We start from the raw sequence: 17,691 nt of genomic DNA on the forward strand, positions 1-17,691 counted from the left end.
CCGCTGCCCAATCGAATGTCGTGCCGCAGAACCGCCCTGCTCCACACGGACCAATAAGAAGCCGGAATTCCCGCCTCTCGGCTGCATTAACCATTCGCCAACAAGCTTCGCGCCGCGTCACCGCGGGGAACACGGAAGTCCTCCGCAGCGCACAGCCGACTAGCGGACGTCCGCTGGCCAATGGCAGCGTACCTGGACCGAACTGACCAATTGTGTGTCCTGCGCTTCCGGCTGGGCAGGGGCGGGGACGGCGGAGCTCCTCGTCCTCAAAGCCTCCTCGGGGCTGGCTGGGCCACTTAGGAGCTTGACCTTGGCGTGACCTCTGCAGTCCGGGACACTGGCCTTGAAGAACGCGGCGCCCGGGCACAGAGCATGGACACCGGTCTAACCCCAGCTGTTGCAAACCTGTTGCCACGTAGCCCAGGCTGGCCTTGAACTACTGCCCCCACGGCCGTGCCCTGTGCCTGGGTTTTGAAGACTGAGCAGTTCATTCAGCAGAAGACTAATCATGTATGCTCTTCTCCACAACTTTGTGTCCCTGCGGAAACATCCTTTCCTCCTTTATTCTTTGCTTTTAATTGTTCCACAAACCATCATGCTGTTCTCTAGCTCCCGATTATCCCTAACCCTGGAACCGTGAACACATTTTCCCCTGGATGAAGTCTCTGCTCCATCCTGGGACTTGTAGTCCCTTTGTGAAAGGCTAGAGACGAATCCATGAATTGTGTTCTGGCTAAGGATTGCCTACTCAGCCGTCAAAACCCCATTCTAACTTAAAAAGACGATAACCCAACACGTGGCCTCCCGGTGCTCATCCTTCCCCTGGTCCTGGTTCTGTATTTCCCGGCAGGGGACTGCCAGCAACTGGTCCCTGTCCATCCAAGGAAGGTGTGACGTCAATACTGTCAATCAAACAGTATCTAGAGTCACCTTGGTGACAAACTTAGAGCCTGAGAGATGGTCTAGTGGTTCTCAACCTTCCTAACGACCGTTTAATCCAGTTCATGTTGTGGTGACCCCCAACCATAAAATTATTTTGTTACTGCGTCATAACTGTAATTTTGCTACTGTCGTGAATCATCATGGAAATATCTGATGTCACGACCCACAGGCTGAGAAGAATCACTGGGCTAGCCTGGGAATTGAGGTGAAATAATACCCTCCGAGTGTGGGTGCATCAGCCCCACCCACTTCCCAGCTTTGGATGCAGTGTGACTTCAAACTCCTGCCTCTACCCTGCCTCCCCCAGCACAGGCCCTTCCTTAAGTGGCTTTTGTATTTTTTTACACACACAATGAAACAGTAACTCATATGGACTGGCATTTGCGGGCTTTTCAGATGAGGCATGAACTCCAGGGTCCAGGGCACGGCTCAGGCATAGACAGTGTGCTGAGCATCCCCAGAGCCCTGACTTACACACCCACATTAAAAACAGAAACACAAAGTGGCACTGGTGGTGCACACCTTTAATTCCAGCACTCAGGAGGCAGAGGCAGGAGGATCTCTGAGCGTTCGAGGCCAGCCTGGTCTACAGAGTGAGTTCCAGAACTAGAGAACCCTTGCTGGGTTCACTGGGGTCCCACAAAGATGGAGGCTAGACCACCAAAGTCTATCAAACCAGAAACAAACTTTATTCCAGGGAAAAAATTAAAAATTAAAGAAATAAATCTCCATGGGGCACAAAAGCTCATCAGGTAGCTGAGAGCACAGCCAGAGATGTGCATTTCCGACTTCCCTTTTCACAGCAAAAAACAAGTATCAGGCATGAACAAAAGAAGTTTTACAATTCCAAGGTAAAACTCAGATACAAATTGTGCTTTTTTACGTTTCCATTAACAGTTTTTTTAGTTACACTAGTGTTTGTATTTAAGATGTTCTTCCCCTGCTCTCCTGATGGTGTTTACCAAAGCTCTGCTTTCCCGATACTGCCAGTTTTCTGTAGCAGGGAAGGGTGTGGGACAATGCACAACCAAAAAACCTAAAGTCACGTACATCCCATCACTTAAAGATTAAGTCAGCTCACATCAATTGCTGGTGGGAGGGATAGGGTATCTAAAAGCTGACCCTCAGTTTGCAGAGGGCTGCTTCAGCCTTGCAGACAGAGCTATGGGCTGTAAAGCAAAGTAGCCCACTGCTAATAGTTAATCCTTAAGCTTCTGAGAAAGCTGCTGACAGCCTGCGCTTGTTCTCCTAGCCTAGGCTCACAACCTTATTTCTTTATTTCTACATTCTTATTTCTGGAATCTACATTTCTATATTTTTATTTTTGGACTCTTCACCCTGTCTCAAAAAACAAACAAGCAAACAAAAAACAAATGAAAACTCCAGGACAAATGAATCAATCTAAATTATTTATTCATTGAATTTAAATTTAGCACCATTTGGAAACAAGGCAAGATTCTTGAATACGTGGAGAGTTTCGAGGCTGTTTGGTGGGATATGTCTAAGTTTTCTCATGGGTGAGTGAGTGGTATCTCTGAGGGCTGAGGATTTGAGAAGGCTGTGCAGCTGGGCTCTTGTTTTTCTTTCCACAATGACCTTCATTTGTAGCAAACCTTCCTGGGGGGGTCAGCCATGGAGGAGCAGACATCTGGCTTCTCTGCTCCCTAGAAGGGGGATGAAAGGCTAGGAGTCAGGTTTGGGGAGACTCCACCCGCCTCCAGGGTAACTCCATCCCCTCTCTAGAGAGATTCCACCCCCTCTCTGGGGAGACTCCCCCATGGGGAGACTCCACCCCAAACCCGAGAAGACTCCACCTCCTCCAGGGAAACTCCACACCCTCTCTGGAAAGACTCTGTTCCCCCAGTTGAACCCCACTGATTTGTGACATGCTCACCTGGTACAACTGACAGACAGAGCTCAGGAGCTGACTGGGGTCCTTCAAAGGTTTCTGCAAGCCCCAGAAGACATGGGTAAGCACAGGGATACATAAGCCTGGGAATGCAGCACTAGAGCGCTGAGGCAGGAGGATCACTGATAGTTCCAGGACAAGCTCAGTTGTGCTTAACGAGGCAAGGTAGCTGGTATCAGGCATAAAAACTCTTGTGTGAGCAGAGGCCAGAGCTCAATGTTTTCTTTTTCAGATTTATTCATCTATTTCCTGTGCCCCTGTGTTTTGCCAGCATGTCTGTACATCATGCTTGTGCTATATCCATGGAGGCCATAGGCCTTAAGAGGGCGTTAGATCCACTGGAACTGGAGTTACAAATTTGGTTTCTGGGAATAAAACCAGGATCCTCTGCAAGAACAGCCAGTGCTCTTAACCACTGAACCGTCTCTCTAGCCCCTCATGAAGTGTCTTCCAGTCACACTCCATCTTGGTTTTTTAAAAAACATCTCACTTGAGCTGGGCGGCAGCGCATGCCTTTAATCCCAGCACTTGGGAGGCAGAGGCAGGCAGATCTCTGTGAGTTTGAGACCAGCCTGGTCTACAGAGTGAGTTCCAGGACAGCCAGAGCTACAGAGAAACCCTGTCTAGAAAAAACAAAAACAACAACAACAACAACAAAACCTCACTTGTTTTCAATGAGGATGTCTGTATATGTGAGTGATGATGATGGCGGGAACCGCATTCAGTTCCTCTGGAAGAGCGGAAGCCCCAGGGATCCCAGAGCCTCAGTCCCACAGGACACTACTGTCTGCGCAGCGGAGGCTCTTACCTCATTGACCAGGACCCAGGGCACATACTCATGGGGCGGCTGCAGGGCCTCGGTGAGCTGGGCATTGGCGTGCATGAGCTGCGTGCCGCGCTCCCCGGTGGCACACTCCATGATGCTGTCTGCTGACACCTCTGGAGCATACACCTGCAGGCACTGTTGGGGGGAGTAGGCTTTGCTCAGTTACCCCTGTTATCTCGCCAACAGTCACGAGTGGCCCCAAACAAGTTGCTTCCTCACTGCTCAGAGACGGTTGCTCCAGCTTCGGCAGGCATGGGTGGGGTTCCTGAGACTGAGGCCCTGGTGCTGTTCCCGCCCCCAGGACACCTGCTCCACAGCCTCTGCCCTCTGGTGTCCCATTACCTCGGAGTCTTTGCACATGCTGTTCCTTCTGTTGGGACACCCTTCCTACTCCTTCCCAGTATCTCACCCTCCAGTCCTTCCAAGTGAGCAGGGCTCCAGGCTCCAGGAGGCTGGGATGTCTGGGGGCCATTGGTCCTGAATCACTCTTTTGGGGGTTATTTCTCCTATAATGCCCTGGGATGTTGGAGCGCCTGGCTTATCTCCTGTCATGATCACTGCTTCTGTACAGTGAAGGTCCCGGGTTCTGTTCACAGTGAAGATTCTGTTCACAGACCTAAGGTTTTTCCTTTCAGAGCTGGAAGCTCCCCGGACCAGGTGGAGGCCCTGTGACTCGCCGCCTCCCGCCCCACCCCCCTACAGCCCCCAGCAGCCCTCGCTGCTCTCTTTCTCCCCTCTTGTTGCTTGCCTCTCCCCCTACAGCTCACCGGCTCAAGTTTCTTCTCCATGTCCTCCATTTCCTCCACACAGACGATGGTTAGCAACGCAGCCTCCTTTTCCAGTTTATCCAGCAGGCAGGCCTGGAGAGGTGGGCAAGGGTGGTTGGTGCAATGTGGCCACTTCCCCAAACACATACCCGTTCCCCGCCGCATGAGCTGCAGCTCACCTCCACCTTGTTCAGCCTGCACTCCAGCTCCCCGTGCTGACACGTGAATTCCCACGTGCCGCTGACATTTCTTTCCTGCAAGGCACCGACCGATCTTGGTGAGCTCAGGTGCTCAGGCGTCTTCATCCCCCGGCACCCCTCTCGCCTTTGTTTCCCCGCTTCCCATGCACCTGCGCGTTCCCATAGGGCACCAGGGTGATGTTGATGATTTCCATAACCATCAACCAGGTCGGGAACAGATCTCGGACCAGGAAGTACCGACAAGCTCCGCACAGGGACTCATAATAGAGGCTGACATTGACAGGCGGTGCAGGGGGCAATGGGCGTGGCCCGAGCAAGCACAGATCTTGGGCCTGGAAGGAGAGAGGCGTCCAGTGAGGTGCGGCCCCGGGGCCCCCTCGCCTGAGACGCTTATGATTTGTTAAGCCTGTGACACTGGGGACCAGACCCAGGGCTGTTTTATGCATGCAAGGCGTGCGGTCTACAGCTGGGCCACGCCCCGGACCTTCTGAGTCTTGCTGGAGTCTACATGGCATTCCGCAATCACAGCTTATCTGCAAAACGGAAACTAGCAAACTCGCAAACTCTCAAACAGTAGGCGCTCAGTAAATGCACCATCCTGACTACATTCGGTAAGCTCTAAGACTTGCATATTTGTAGCTGCGCATGGTGTTGCATACCTTCAGTCAAAGCACTAGGGAGGCAGAGGCAGGCGTTCTAGACCAGCCTGGTCTACATAATGTGTTCCAGGATGGCCAGGCTACACTGGCCCTCCAAAAAGCAAAAACAAAAATAAATCAGAACAACATAAGAAAAAAGAAAGTAAAGGAAAAATAAGACATGCATATTTGTAGTTTTTGCTCTCAGTACTGTTTGGTGGCATACACTCTGAAGCCAAAGCGGCGCTCTCTCTCTCTCCTCTCTCTCTCTCTCTCTCTCTCTCTCTCTCTCTCTCTCTGGAGCTTTTCACCCACGCAGACTCTATTCATTCTTCCTCTCCTGTGACCCAGGGAAACTTCACCCTGTCCTCCCGACTAGACACAGGAGGGAGTTAATGCGAGCAGACTTCCTGTTCCCGGGGAGGGCAGGAGGCGAGTCCGACTCTGAGCAAGGCACTGGGCGTGAGGGGCATGTGTTTGTTCCGTGTCAGAAGCACGCCAGCCCTCCCTTCCTCGGTTGGAACGCACACAGTAAGGGACAAGAATTGCGTGAGGGTGGAGGACGGACCAGTGGTTCAACAGGTCTGGAGCAGAAGCCACCCCCCACGCCCGCCTACTCAGCTCTTGGCTCAGATGTATACTATACGTGGTTGATAAGTGCTTGGAAGAGGCGGGAAGGTGATTGCTGCGTGTCTCAGACCTGCGATGTGGAAGCAAAACGACTTGGGCACGGCCAATCCCCAGATGAGAGGTTGGGGGGATGTCCCTGGGCGCGACCTTGGAGTTCCCCGAATGAGTTCACGGAGTGCCGAGAAGTTGCCTGGCCTGCGTGGACGCCTAACCCTGTCCCCTCCTGCGCGTCGCGGTCCCTACCTTACAGGTGGCCGCAACTTCGGAGGACCCTTGCCGCGGAGATGCCCTGGCTGCTTTGGGGATCTCAAGCGGAAGCAGCAGCAGCAGCAGAAGGGGCAGCAATGGCAGGAGCAGAGACCGAGGCATGGCCATGGACGAAAAGGCAGAGAGGACTGCTGGCTGGGCCTTGGAGGCGGGAGACTTTAAGCAAGCAGAGGCCCCGCCCCTGAGACCACACCCCCAGGCTCCTTTTACTCCAGGGCCTCCTTTCCTGCAGGCTCCACCCCAGCCCAGAGTTGCGCCCCAAATCACCAGGCCACTCGGCCCTGTCCAGCGTTCCCTCCTCCCGCAGCCAGAAGGTACTGTCACGTCACATGAGGCTTTGGAGCAGGGACAGAAGGGGGAGTCTCCAGACACTGACCGGCTGAGACAGGAGGCAGAGTCCTCGCTTCCCACCATCTAGTTGTGCGGAGGTGGGGGGAGTGACACCCTCATCACTAATTCCTGCCCCCACCACCCCAGGCCGGCGCAAATCAGCCCCAGCACATCCTCCTACCTCCGCTGACTCCGGCTAGACCTCAGCATAGAAGCCAGCTCAGGCAGAGCAACTTCCCATCTCTAAGGTCCCGGGCTCCGGCTTGGGGTGGGGGACACAAGTGGGGTACTTTCTTCCAGCAACTGTGTGGGCAAAGCCCCCTGGCACTGGAGCGCCTCACGGGGAGGGAGGTGCGGATGCGCCTGGATGCCGCCTCTTTCCATCAGCTGCAGTTCCCATTCTGTAAAATGGGTCATGAGTGACAGACACATGGCTGACGGCAGAGCCCCCAGGAAGGGCTGAGGTAACTTAGGTTGGGACTGGAACCTCTGCACCAAGTCAAGATGAAAACTGGACACGGGGGACTCTGGAGCAGTGACAGGCCACAGAACACAGCAGCAGGAAATATTCCAGGCCAGGTAGTAACTGAAGCTCCAGGCTGAGGCCGAGGACTCAGGACAGGGTCTGCTCCAGTTCTGGAGAGACCGTAGTTTTCTGTGCAGAAGGCAGCAGGCTGCTGAGACCTGAGTTCCACAGCTGAACTGCTACATGCTGAGGGAACCTGCTCTAACCAAGACTGGGCCTTCCAGAACCTCACATTGTTCGGGCATAGACTCCATCCCAAACGTACGCCCAGCCCCTCACTGGGGATTCTAGGCAGAGGCTCCACCCCTGAGCCAAGCCCCTACCACAGTAACATTTGTTTCCTATTAATGTAAGCTTGTGAGTCTCCTGCCTCAGCTTCCCTGGATCTGGCCTCACAAGGTGGAGTTCTCCTTAAAATGCCTAAGATGTTGTCTGGACAATATCTGGAATTATGAGATAAAGGAACCCACAGAGGACTGGGTCAGAGACAGGTTCTGTCCATTCATTTGTCCTAGCTGAGCCCAAAGATGCTCCTGGACAGTCTGGGGCAGGTTGTGCGGTGGGGGGTGGGAGTGGGAGCACTCAGCAAAGTACTCCTGGGCTTAGTCTCAATGCGTTCTGCCCCAGGCAGGGCTATTAGGGTTCTATTTTTTGCTAATGACGACAGGCAGGCCCTAGGGACTTGTTCAACAGGCGTACAGAGGTCCAGAGCATGGCCTCACCTCATCACTCAGGGATGAGGGACATGAGACACCCTTGCGGATGGCCCGAGAGGTTGACACCTCTCTTCCCGACAAGGAAGTCGTGGATTGTGTGGGTGTGACTGGCACGGCACAGCCAGCTTCTGCTTGCTTGAGCACTGTCAGAGCTCTGGGTGAGGCCTGCAGCCTGGATCAGGGGCTTTGAGATGCTGTGCTGTGTGACCCTGGACGAGGCCTTGACCTCTCTGGTGTTGAGGGTTGGGATGGAGAAAAGGGCGCACTGAGTTTAGTGTCTGGGAATCAGAATGGTAGGTGCGAACAGCGTGAGCCCAGGCAGGCCACAGTCTGTGGCTCAAGACATGAGTCGAGAATTCCAGTCTCCAAAGACACTCAGCCAACATGTACAATGTTTCATATTCGTATCAATAAACGTACCGTACAAAACCCGTTCCCCGTCAGCCCTGGGCAGGTATGGGGTCCAAGGGCAGTGACACCCAGGGTCCTTGTCTCAAAGAGGAGGAGATTGCACAGTTGGAGAACAGCGCAGGGGGCCTGGGCAGGGCCGGGCAGTTGAGTTCTAATTCTGCCTTCTGGAAGGGGAACTTTGCAGCTGTGGGGTAATCCCCTGCCGCTGGTTTCACTTCGACCTTTAGAGGGGAAGTTGGGGTCTGGGGCGGGTCCCGCCCGGCCCCGAGTGTCCAGGCTAAATTCCTGGAAACAGCCCAGCGCAGTTCCTTCCTGCCCTGGCCCTGGGGCTATGGCTTGAAAATCTCGGGGCACCCAGGTGGAGGCCCCGCAGCCTCTGTAAACACGGCAGTGCGGCTGAGAGGACAGGGCGAAGACAGGGCAGGCGAGTGGAGTGGGGGTTTCTCAGCGGGCCGTGGGCGGGCCAGGCCCGGGTGCGCGCACCGGGTGCGCAAGGGTGACGGTGAGTGCGTCGTTGTGCTGCACAAGCGATGCGTGCTGGTAGTGCAGCACCAGCTCCTTCAGGGACGCGTACAGGTTGTAGGGTTCCGCGAAGCCGAAGCCTGTGGCCGTGCGGTAGATGACGCAGTGCTTGGTATCGCCGTCCACCCTGCGGGCCCAGACAGCAGCTTAGAGGGGAGGTTATGCTGGCTCTCCAGCCCCATCTGCCTCCACCCCCTCCTGGCTGGGTAGGCAGGACCTGGAGCACACTGGTGCTCAATGCACTCTCAGGGAACACCCCACCCGGACCCCAGCCAGACACTCACACCACGGAGCATGCGTAACAGCCGCGCTGGCTACTCTCCCGGATGAGGAAGGTCCCGTCCCTTTTGCCACTCAGCATCTCCTCTGCCTGTGTGCGGTTGATCTTGCCCACGTACCACGTGCGCTCCTCGTGGTGGGGGAGGGTATCCTCATCCTCCATCAGTGAATACTGGCTGTGGGGTGAAGCAGGGAAGGGGCCCTGGTCATTCACCCACCACTGCCCAGCACACACGCCCTCCCCTTGATGAAGTCCTCCTTGCCCCTTACGGGGCATCACTCACTCCTCAGTCTCGTTCTTGATTCCCAGCCACTCGTTGATCTTCCTCTGTCGGGCACCTTTCTGGGTGAGCCACCTGAAAGGGAAGAGGTAGGTGAGCGTGTGGGAAGGGAAACTGAGGTGAGCTTGTGGATTCTCACTGCAGTACCTCTGGCTGCCGTAGGGGGCGTCAGGAACCCGTGGCTTCCCAAGCACAGGAGGGGAGGGGACAGCAATGGTGGGCACAGGGCAGCGCTTGCAGGAGTGGGAGCGCGGTGCCACTCACACAAGGTACTGGTCCCGGATCTTGCGTAGCTGCATGAGATCGGGTTTGAGGCTGTTCATGCGCTTGTCGATCTCTCGGTTGTCCGAGGCCTGCGCTCGCAGGTCCTGTTCCAGCTTCGTGCGACTCTCATGGATCTCCGCAATGCGAGACTTGAGTCGCTCTGAGTTCAGCAAGATCCTGAGGGGAGGGGCGTGGCAAACTCCTACACTTCCTCCAAAGCCCATTTCCACACATCACCAACCTCCTTCATCGACCCTCCTCTCCCCCTGCACCGTGTCCCCGGAGTGGGCAGACCCACGCACCTCTGCATCTCCTTCTCATTGCCCTCTCGCCGGAAGCGCTCCAAATACTCCTTGCTGCACTTTTCCTGCGTCTGGCCCTGTTCTTCGAAGATCTTGATGGTCTCATTGAAGGCCTCTATGGCTGTGCGCTTCATCTGAAGCTCCTGCGGATAGGGTCGGCCTCAGTAATCCCAGAACTCCCTGGAAGGCCCTCAGTAGTAGTGGAGGAGGATTTTGCTCCAACTGTCTCTTCCACAGCGAGAACAGTATCCTAGTGCTGGCCACCTAATCAACTCCTTCCTACTCAGCCTCCACACTCTTCTCCAAACCCATCCTCCATGTCCTTTTCTGATAACTCTGAGCACCACTGGGATGGAATGGCGTCCAGCATGGGGCAGCAACGGAGCACCCCGGTCCCCCGTGTGCAGAGCCAGGTACCTGGGAAGTTCGTGTGTATTCCTCGTACAGCTGGTCATACTCGCGGCTCTTGTCCTGGTACTGCTGGTGGTAGACTTTGAGCTGAGCGCCCACGGCCTCCACGCTGTCCTCCTTCACCACCTGGTCCTGCTGGTACTTGGACACAGGGTAGAGCAGGCGCGTGTCCAGCTTGGCGTTATACTGGGCCAGCGACTCGTGGCGGTAGTGAGAGATGAGCTCTACCACGGAGCAGAAGGTGAGGGGCTCCGAGAAGCCGTAGTGACCATCCCGGTGGAAGACTTTGATCAGTTTGTTGTTCCCGCCTTTCCTGCATGCGGGGGTATGGTCAGCATCATAGGAGGCCCCAAACCCCTGGGTCCCCACTGCCTGGGCCCCGGCCCCACCTGAGGGTGAGCGTGTACTCTCCTTGGATCTTGCTGGATGCATCCCGGACCAAGAAGGTGCCATCAGGTGTGTCCCGGAGCCTCTCATTCACCTCTTCCCTGAGGGGGACATGGGCATGGAGCCACTGACCCATACTGTCCACCCCCCTCTTCCACCACCGCAGAAAAACTACCTGGAGATGTCTCCCCAGTACCACTCCGCATCCTGAAGAGACAGTGGGTTTCCTCCATTGGCCAGGGCTGTGGGGGCCGGCTTGGCCTTAGAGGGCTTGGGTGGCAGTGCTGGGGACAGGGAGACATGCATGCATTACACACCAAGTACACATGGAATCGGGAACAGAGGTGGGGGTGAGAGCACTGTCACCTGGGGGGGCAGCATCCTGCTCGTCCACGTGTTCCTGCAGCAGCTTCCCCAACAGCAGCCCTGGGAAGTCAGGCCCAAGCTCACTCCTAGGGGACAAGTGGGGCATCAAGGCCTAGAGTTACAGCTGTGCCACACGCTCCCGTGTGTGCACAATCGTGGGATGGCAGATGCAGTACCCCCACTCTAGTCCCCAGGTGCTGCAGCCGACTGTCCCCACAAAGGGGTTCTTCTTGGCCCCGCCCACCCAGCTGTTGTCACACCCACAGCTCTGACCACTCCCACCAAGCCCACTCACCCATCAATGTCACTCCCTGGCGGAGGTGTGCGCAGTAACAGTGGCCCAAAGGCGCTAGCGAGAGAGTGGATGGCTGCGGCCTGTGTGGGAGCTCTGCGGGCCACACGGCCCAGATGCTGCAGCAGGAACCGCAGCGTGAGTGCCTGGTGCAGCGGTAGTGTTGGGGGTTCCAGCACCGGCCCCACAGGCCCTGCAGCCTCTGCAGGCAGAGAGCCGGCCAGGGATGGTCAGCCAAGCCAGTGACTACCCACCTACCCACTACTGGTCCCCACATCCCTCCTGGGTTGTACCCTGCAGTGCCCGGTGCGCCTCTGCCGCAGCCTCAGGAGTCACGACAGCTGTAGGCAATGCCAGCAGGAAGCCCTTCACGGCATCACACAAGGTGGTGCGGTCCCACTGCTCCACGTCACTCAAGGACCAGTCTGTAGGCAAGGACAAGGTGTCACGGTCCAGCCTGGGCATACACCCGCCCTTCCCGTCAGCAGAGGAAAGCAAGCACAAGTTCTCACCTGTCCGAGGTGCAGGCAGCTCTGGTCTACTGTAGCACTCACTGTCCAGCCCTGAGGGAAGGGGACCCATGAGACCCAGGCCATCGCCCCACTGGTCACCACCCCTTCCCGTGCAGAGACTGGGATGGCCCTGGATGAGAATGCTGGGGCCACAGCCGGCCTGGACCTCACCTGCTTGCTCAACGGCCTCTATCAGCTTGACCAGAATGGGCGGAGCAGGCTCAGGTGGAGAAAACTGCTCTGCCAGGTCTGCCAGTGTAACACCTGGAAGGGGAACAGGACATGAGCCCATGACCGCTGTGCCTGTTGGCCTCAGTGTGGGTGGCTGCAGGTGGAGGCTTGGGAACCTGGGGCTACAAGGAGGGCTCCATTAGTGGGAAATGACTTCTCAAGTTACCACAAGGAATTACAAGACCAGGAACGGTGTCCCCCCCCCCCCAAAAAAAAAGACGAGAGCAAGGCGTGGGAGTAGACACCAGCACTCAGGCGGCGAAGGCGGGATAGCCTGTTCCTAGCCAGTCTGGATTGCACAGAACCTTTCTCCAAAACCAAGAAGGTTGTGGTAGAGCCAGTTTCTGTACTAGGCTGGAAAAGAGAAGCCATTCCAGCCTTTTCTGCCACTTTAAATGCCTGGTCTCTAAAAGCTTCTATGGTTGGACCCATGCGGTTTCACAGTGGGTTGTGACAGCCACTGAAACTCTGCTGTGACCCACTGTGTAACCCTGAGCGCAGGGCTAATCCTCTCTGGGTTTAAACTTTGAAATAGCCAAACGGTAGTAACTTTTTTGTTTTAGGTTTTATTTTTGAGACCCACAAAGATACGCCCAGCTCTGGCTCCTGGAGTGCTGGATGTGGGGGCATGGCCAGTAGTCTGACTCTTTCTCCTACTTTGGAGGATCCTACTACGTAGCCCACGTGGGCCTCAAACCCGCAGCAATTCTCTTGCCTGGGTCTCCCCAGTGATGGAACAGCAGGCACCCCACACCGGGCTTCCTACCTTCTCCCACCCCAATCAAGCTGGGCCTCCCAGCCCAGCCCCCTCCCAGTAGCCTGGTTCCCTGCGGGGCCTTTTGTGTACAGGTGTCACGCCTCTGCAAGGCTCTACCTGCCCCTACCATCTCAGTTGGCTCTGGCTCTCAGCAGGGACGCTCTGGCACACAGCAGAGGCAAGCCAGGGCCTGCGGGGCCTTTCTGAGAGGAGCTGGCCCAGCTCTATGGAAAATGAAAAAAAGAACAAACTCCCCAAAGCAGCAGGCAGGAGGCTGGAGAGGAGGTGGGCAGCATCCCGCCTGCGGTGCAGGGGAGGAGGGGAGTGGCAGCTCTAGATCCCAATGCCAAACAGGGAGGCCCCGTGGGTAAAGGCCTTACCCTCCGGGAGATGCAGAGGAACGCTGAGGGAGCTGGCTCACCATTTCCAGGTGGTTCTTCAGGGTCTTTGCTGGGAGGGAAACTGAGGCTGCAGAGAGCCAACCTCAGCCCTGAAGGTTTGAGGGTGAGGTGGGGCATGTGAGGTGGCTGGACCTTGGCCAGCTGGGGAGGGAGGCGGCTGTTACTGGGGCAGCCACAGGCTCTGGCTGCGAGCCCAGATGGGCTGGGGCCCTGCGGCTCTCAGGGCCAGGCCTGGGCTCTGGGGACACCAGATGCTGCATGGCCCGAGCCAACCTCCCACCCCAAGTGAGGGCTCCAGCCAAACACTATCTGCACTGGACACAAGTTCTCCAAAAGTAGCCCCAGAACGCTCTGTGATCCTCCTGCCTCAGTCTCCCCAATGCTAGGATTCCTGGCATGTGCAACCATGTCTGGCTGCCTGAGTGTCTTCAACAGGCTTGTGGGGTCCTTGTCTCCCACTGTTCCACGCCCCAAATGGACTTCTCTGGGAGTATGGCTGTTTTTTTTTTCCTCTTCCTTGAAACAAGAATGCCAACTTTATTGTGCTTATGGCTGCTTTTGAGTCTGAGCAAAAGCAGGGTTAGAGGCGCCTATGGAGGATACTGCTCCTTCAAAACGGCCGCCCGCCCTTCTCACGGCCCCTTCTTCACTCCCTGAACCTGCCACAGGGCCTTTGCACTAGGTGTGCACATTGCCCCGAGGGCCCCCACCCTCAGCAACTCACCACCTGCTCACCAGGGTGACACATTCTCACTTCCTGAACAAGAAACCTGACTAGGACCTGTCTCCAGGGCTGAACTCAGACAGCAGTGTTCTAATGGAGGTTCTCTGCAAATAACCGCACGGCTTCCCCCAGTTCACCAGAGGAGACCTGTAGACAGACTCCCGTTCCAAGGTGTCTGCTCACCTGACTCGGAGGGCCCATCCAAGGGCCTGGCAGGCAATGGACGGGGGCCTCGTGGGCGAGGTCCTGGTCGAGCCAGAGCGACGGGTCCTAGGAACTCCACATACGTTCCAGGGAAGTCCCCTCGCTGCCGAGTACGCTCATTGAAGCCAGGCATCCAGCCCACATTGTGTGGGCAGCGCTCCCCTCCATCCGCCACGCCCAGGGCTTGCAGGGCCCCCCGGCTCACCACCAGTAGGTCTCCAGGCAATAGCTCCAGGTCCTCGGGCCGCTCCCGGCGGAATGGGTACACAGCCCTGTACTGGAAGCCCTCAGCGCCCGCCATAGCTGGGCCTGGTGGGGTCTGGACAGTCACGTGGCTCCCGGAGGCTCCCGAGGCCCCATGGGCTGGGGCAGCCGGTGCGGTAGGCTCACAGACCTCTACTTCAGAAGTCACAGGCGGCCTCGGGGCCGCTCATGCCTCGCCACTTGTCACAGAGTCCACCATTTAGTCACCTGCGCAAGGCTGTCTCTGGTGTTTTCTCAGATCACTCAGCTTGTGTCCCCCATGAGATGGCCAGGCTGGGGCAGGCAGATCACACTGTCATGAGCTGAGCCGTGGGTGCCCAAGCTTGCTAGCTCTTCAGGGTATGTCTGACACCAGATGAGGAAACCCAGGCCACAGGCTGCTACCATGCTCAGCCAGGGATGCCAGCCTAGAGGACATGGACGAGGCGGAGTAAGCCCTGCCAGAAAGCCCCAGCGACCTTGGGCTGGCCCTGCTCCACTCCAAGTACCAGTTTCGCCTTATGTACAGGGTACACTAACAGGCGTCCTTCAGGGTTGCTGGGAGCTGAATGCTTCTCCGGCCCGCTAGGGATGGGGAAACAGGTTTGGAGCTCTCTGGAAGACTCCATTGGTCAGAAGGTAGCTAAGGTTAAACCAAACATGTACCCAAGCTCAAGATAAAGGCAGGGATAAAGGTATTGACTGCGTGGCCTCTTAGACTCGGTGTAGGAATGGTGCCCTGGGGGCTAATGAGGAAATCTGGGGGACCCCAAGAAGGGGTTGAGCCAGTAGAGCAGTGGACAAGGCCTAGCAGATCTGAGGCCTGGGTGGGTGTCCAAGGAAGCAGAAGCCCCAGTTCCCTGCAGGGGAGGGATAACAGAGTGCAAGGGTGTCCCAGCTTGCCTTAGTCTGGGGCCCTCTAGTGATGCAAGAGAGGGGAGGTGTCAAGAACCATGGGCACCTTATTGCCTGCCACAGTAGGATGGGGACAGGAGCTGGATACCACATGGTGGGTTGCAGGGTGGTGATGCTCCCCAGCTGTCCTAGAATGTATTCCCATTCCAGCCTGCAGTTCGGTCCTCTGTACATTCTCCTGGGGGGCTGAGGGTGACAGGTCCTCGTATGGGGACAACGCAGTCCATGGACAAACTAATCCCTGCAAAGGCCTGCTGGTGGAAGTCGCCTGTCTAGGATGCACAGTGGCTTTCAGAACAGCACCATCCAACAGGCACCTTTCGTGCCAAGTGGAGGGTCTGGGCATCATCCCCAAATCTTGGTAGGTGTTCAGGGCTTCATGGGCCCCTTGTAGCCTGCATGCTATATAGGTAGGGAAACTGAGGGTCGGAGAGGCCTAAGGGAGCCTCCCGTCCGCCCCCGCGCCGTGCACGTCTGCACACGCGGAGGGGGGGAGTGTACCGCGGAACCCCTAATGCAAAAGGTGGGGCCCAGGGTGTACGCATACTCTGCGCCCTCACGAACCAGAGCGGCTAGATCCTCGTGCACCCCGAAGCCTCCCCCCCCCCCCCGGACACCTAATGCAAAAGGTGGGGCCCTGGGTGTACGCATACTCTGCACCCTCACGAACAAGAGCGGCTAGATCCTCGTGCACCCCGAAGCCCCCCCCCCCCCGCCCCGGACACCGGAAGTGGCCGGACCCAGGGTCGTGCCCCGAAGTTCCCCACCCCCCCGCTGCGGGCTGGGACCTCCCGGCCTTGGAGACACCGTCTCCGTACAGCAGACTACACCGCTCCACTTTCAGTTCGGAACCAGGTTCCACGCGCCCCCCACGTTCCTCGTGTCCCCGCCGCCGCCATCGACTCACCCAGTCACGGCCGCCGTCGCTACCACCACCGCCGCCGCCGCAGCCGCGGGATCCCTGCGTCAGCCGCCGTCGCCGCGGTTCCAAGTCGCCGGGCCCGCCCCCCGGGCGGAAATAGCCGAGTGCATTCGGGCCGGGAGGGCAGTCCTTCCCTCCCACCCCATACCGAGGTGGAGACCGAGCACCGAGGCACACGGGTATGCTTCCGGAAACAGCCGAACGTACTCCCGCGGGAATGGTCGGCTGCTGTTTGCCACGAGACAGCCGAGGGTGGCCGGAAACGGCCGAGAGCGACCGAGTCGGGAGAGCGTTCGAGGGGCTGCGGGGCTAGCAGGGAGGCTGTCGAGGGGATACGGAAACACTCGAAAGTAAGAAGGTCCGAGAACAGCCAGGCGCAGCCCGGCGGGGACAGCGAGCGCTCCCTCCGAAGCCGGAGGGCCGGACTCAGTCCTGAGACACCTGAGCCGTTCCGAAGAGCCGAACTATGACAGCGGGTTTGTTTTTTACGAAGTTGTGAAGCTGCAACACCGCGGAGCGTATCTGGAAAGAACCGAACGACCTCAAATACAAGTCTAGGGAGTTGACACTCGGGGGGGGGGGGGGGGGATACCGATGGCTTCCGGAAGTTGCCGAAGCAGTCCGGGTCTACCGGACGAGTTAGGTGGACGATGGAAGGAGTGAAAGGCGAAGGCGTTCTCATGGCAACCCTCGGCGTCCGGAAACAGCCGAAGTGTCTGCATCCCAACACACGCGAGAACGCTGTGGCCCAAAGCCCGGAAGCACGGTTGTTTCCGGAAATAGCGACAGACGCTGGCAGTTTGTTAGGCTAAGAGCGATTATTTGCAGGAGCACCGGAAGTAGCCGAGCTTGTTCGCCTTATTTCGGAGGGAGTACTTTTCTAGCTCAGCCCAAAGACCAGGGTAGAAAATAGAGGCAGGGGGTTGGAGCGAGGTTTCAGCGGTTAGGTGCTCGCTGCTCTTTCAAAGTACCCGGTCTCAGTTCCTTACACCCAAGTAAATACCAGCCGCTTGTAATTGGAGGACCCGACGCCCTCTTCTGGTGTTTCTGGGACTGGGATTTGCACGCAAATGGTGCACATATAAATTAAATATACCTTAAGAGAAAATATAGACAGATGAACTTACTTGCTAATTGAAAAATTAAATTACACATTTTGGAAATGGTCTCACTGTGTAGACTATGCTAGAATTAGAGGCGAATGCTGCCACGCTGTTTTTTTTTTTTTTTTAACTTTTTGTTATGTTTTGTTTTCTGAGACAGGGCTTATCTCTAGCTCTGGCTGTCCTGAAACTCGCCCTGTAGACCAGGCTGGCCTCGAACTTAGAGATCCACCTGCCTCTGCCTCCCGAGTGCTGGGGTTAAAGATGTGCGCCACCACTGCCCAGCTTTGTTTTGTTTTCTTTTTTTTTTTTTTTTTAGTTTTTTGAGACAGGGTTTCTCTGTAGCTTTAGAGCCTGTCCGGGCACTAGCTCTTGTAGACCAGGCTGGCCTCGAACTCACAGAGATCCGCCTG

At 56.7% G+C, this 17,691-nt stretch overlaps 2 protein-coding genes across 3 annotated transcripts; both read right to left on the reverse strand.

Moving 5' to 3' along the window:
• Positions 1-2,338: 2,338 nt before the first annotated feature.
• On the reverse strand, positions 2,339-6,321 carry Ifi30 (IFI30 lysosomal thiol reductase). The gene is made up of 7 exons (XM_041674905.1): positions 6,156-6,321; positions 4,794-4,976; positions 4,624-4,698; positions 4,445-4,537; positions 3,660-3,812; positions 2,837-2,890; positions 2,339-2,606 (listed from the first exon to the last, which is right to left on the reverse strand). Exons 1-7 carry the CDS (start codon positions 6,285-6,287, stop codon positions 2,541-2,543), a joined length of 756 nt encoding a protein of 251 aa, XP_041530839.1. The 5' UTR covers positions 6,288-6,321; the 3' UTR covers positions 2,339-2,540.
• A 1,810-nt stretch (positions 6,322-8,131) lies between these two features.
• Positions 8,132-16,309, reverse strand: Pik3r2 (phosphoinositide-3-kinase regulatory subunit 2). 2 transcript variants are annotated; one of them, XM_041674802.1, is made up of 16 exons: positions 16,161-16,220; positions 15,300-15,525; positions 14,075-14,766; positions 11,950-12,042; positions 11,779-11,829; positions 11,560-11,691; positions 11,270-11,468; positions 10,975-11,060; positions 10,784-10,892; positions 10,611-10,709; positions 10,228-10,534; positions 9,811-9,953; positions 9,509-9,685; positions 9,248-9,319; positions 8,969-9,139; positions 8,132-8,811 (listed from the first exon to the last, which is right to left on the reverse strand). In XM_041674802.1, exons 3-16 carry the CDS (start codon positions 14,394-14,396, stop codon positions 8,607-8,609), a joined length of 2,166 nt encoding a protein of 721 aa, XP_041530736.1. In that variant the 5' UTR covers positions 14,397-14,766; positions 15,300-15,525; positions 16,161-16,220; the 3' UTR covers positions 8,132-8,606. The 2 variants fall into 2 exon arrangements, with proteins under 2 accessions (XP_041530736.1, XP_041530734.1); XM_041674800.1 differs by lacking the exon at positions 15,300-15,525 and having other exon boundaries at positions 16,161-16,309.
• Positions 16,310-17,691: the final 1,382 nt, after the last annotated feature.

This window comes from Microtus oregoni, unplaced genomic scaffold, assembly GCF_018167655.1.
Source record: "Microtus oregoni isolate MIOR12 unplaced genomic scaffold, Mior012 000025F_ref0000491, whole genome shotgun sequence".
NCBI classification, from domain to species: Eukaryota; Metazoa; Chordata; class Mammalia; order Rodentia; family Cricetidae; genus Microtus; species Microtus oregoni.

Coding starts and splice junctions, on each gene's coding strand:
- Ifi30 (XM_041674905.1), bottom strand. CDS start 6,287: ATGGCCATGCCTCGGTCTCTGCTCCTGCCATTGCTGCCCCTTCTGCTG. Junction 4,977..6,155: donor AAGTTGCGGCCACCTGTAAG/GTAGGGACCGCG, acceptor CTCTCCTTCCAG/GCCCAAGATCTGTGCTTGCT. Junction 3,813..4,444: donor TGGAGAAGAAACTTGAGCCG/GTGAGCTGTAGG, acceptor TCCCCCCAACAG/TGCCTGCAGGTGTATGCTCC.
- Pik3r2 (XM_041674800.1), bottom strand. CDS start 14,396: ATGGCGGGCGCTGAGGGCTTCCAGTACAGGGCTGTGTACCCATTCCGC. Junction 9,140..9,247: donor ATCAAGAACGAGACTGAGGA/GTGAGTGATGCC, acceptor TTCACCCCACAG/CCAGTATTCACTGATGGAGG. Junction 8,812..8,968: donor TGTTACGCATGCTCCGTGGT/GTGAGTGTCTGG, acceptor CTGGGCCCGCAG/GGTGGACGGCGATACCAAGC.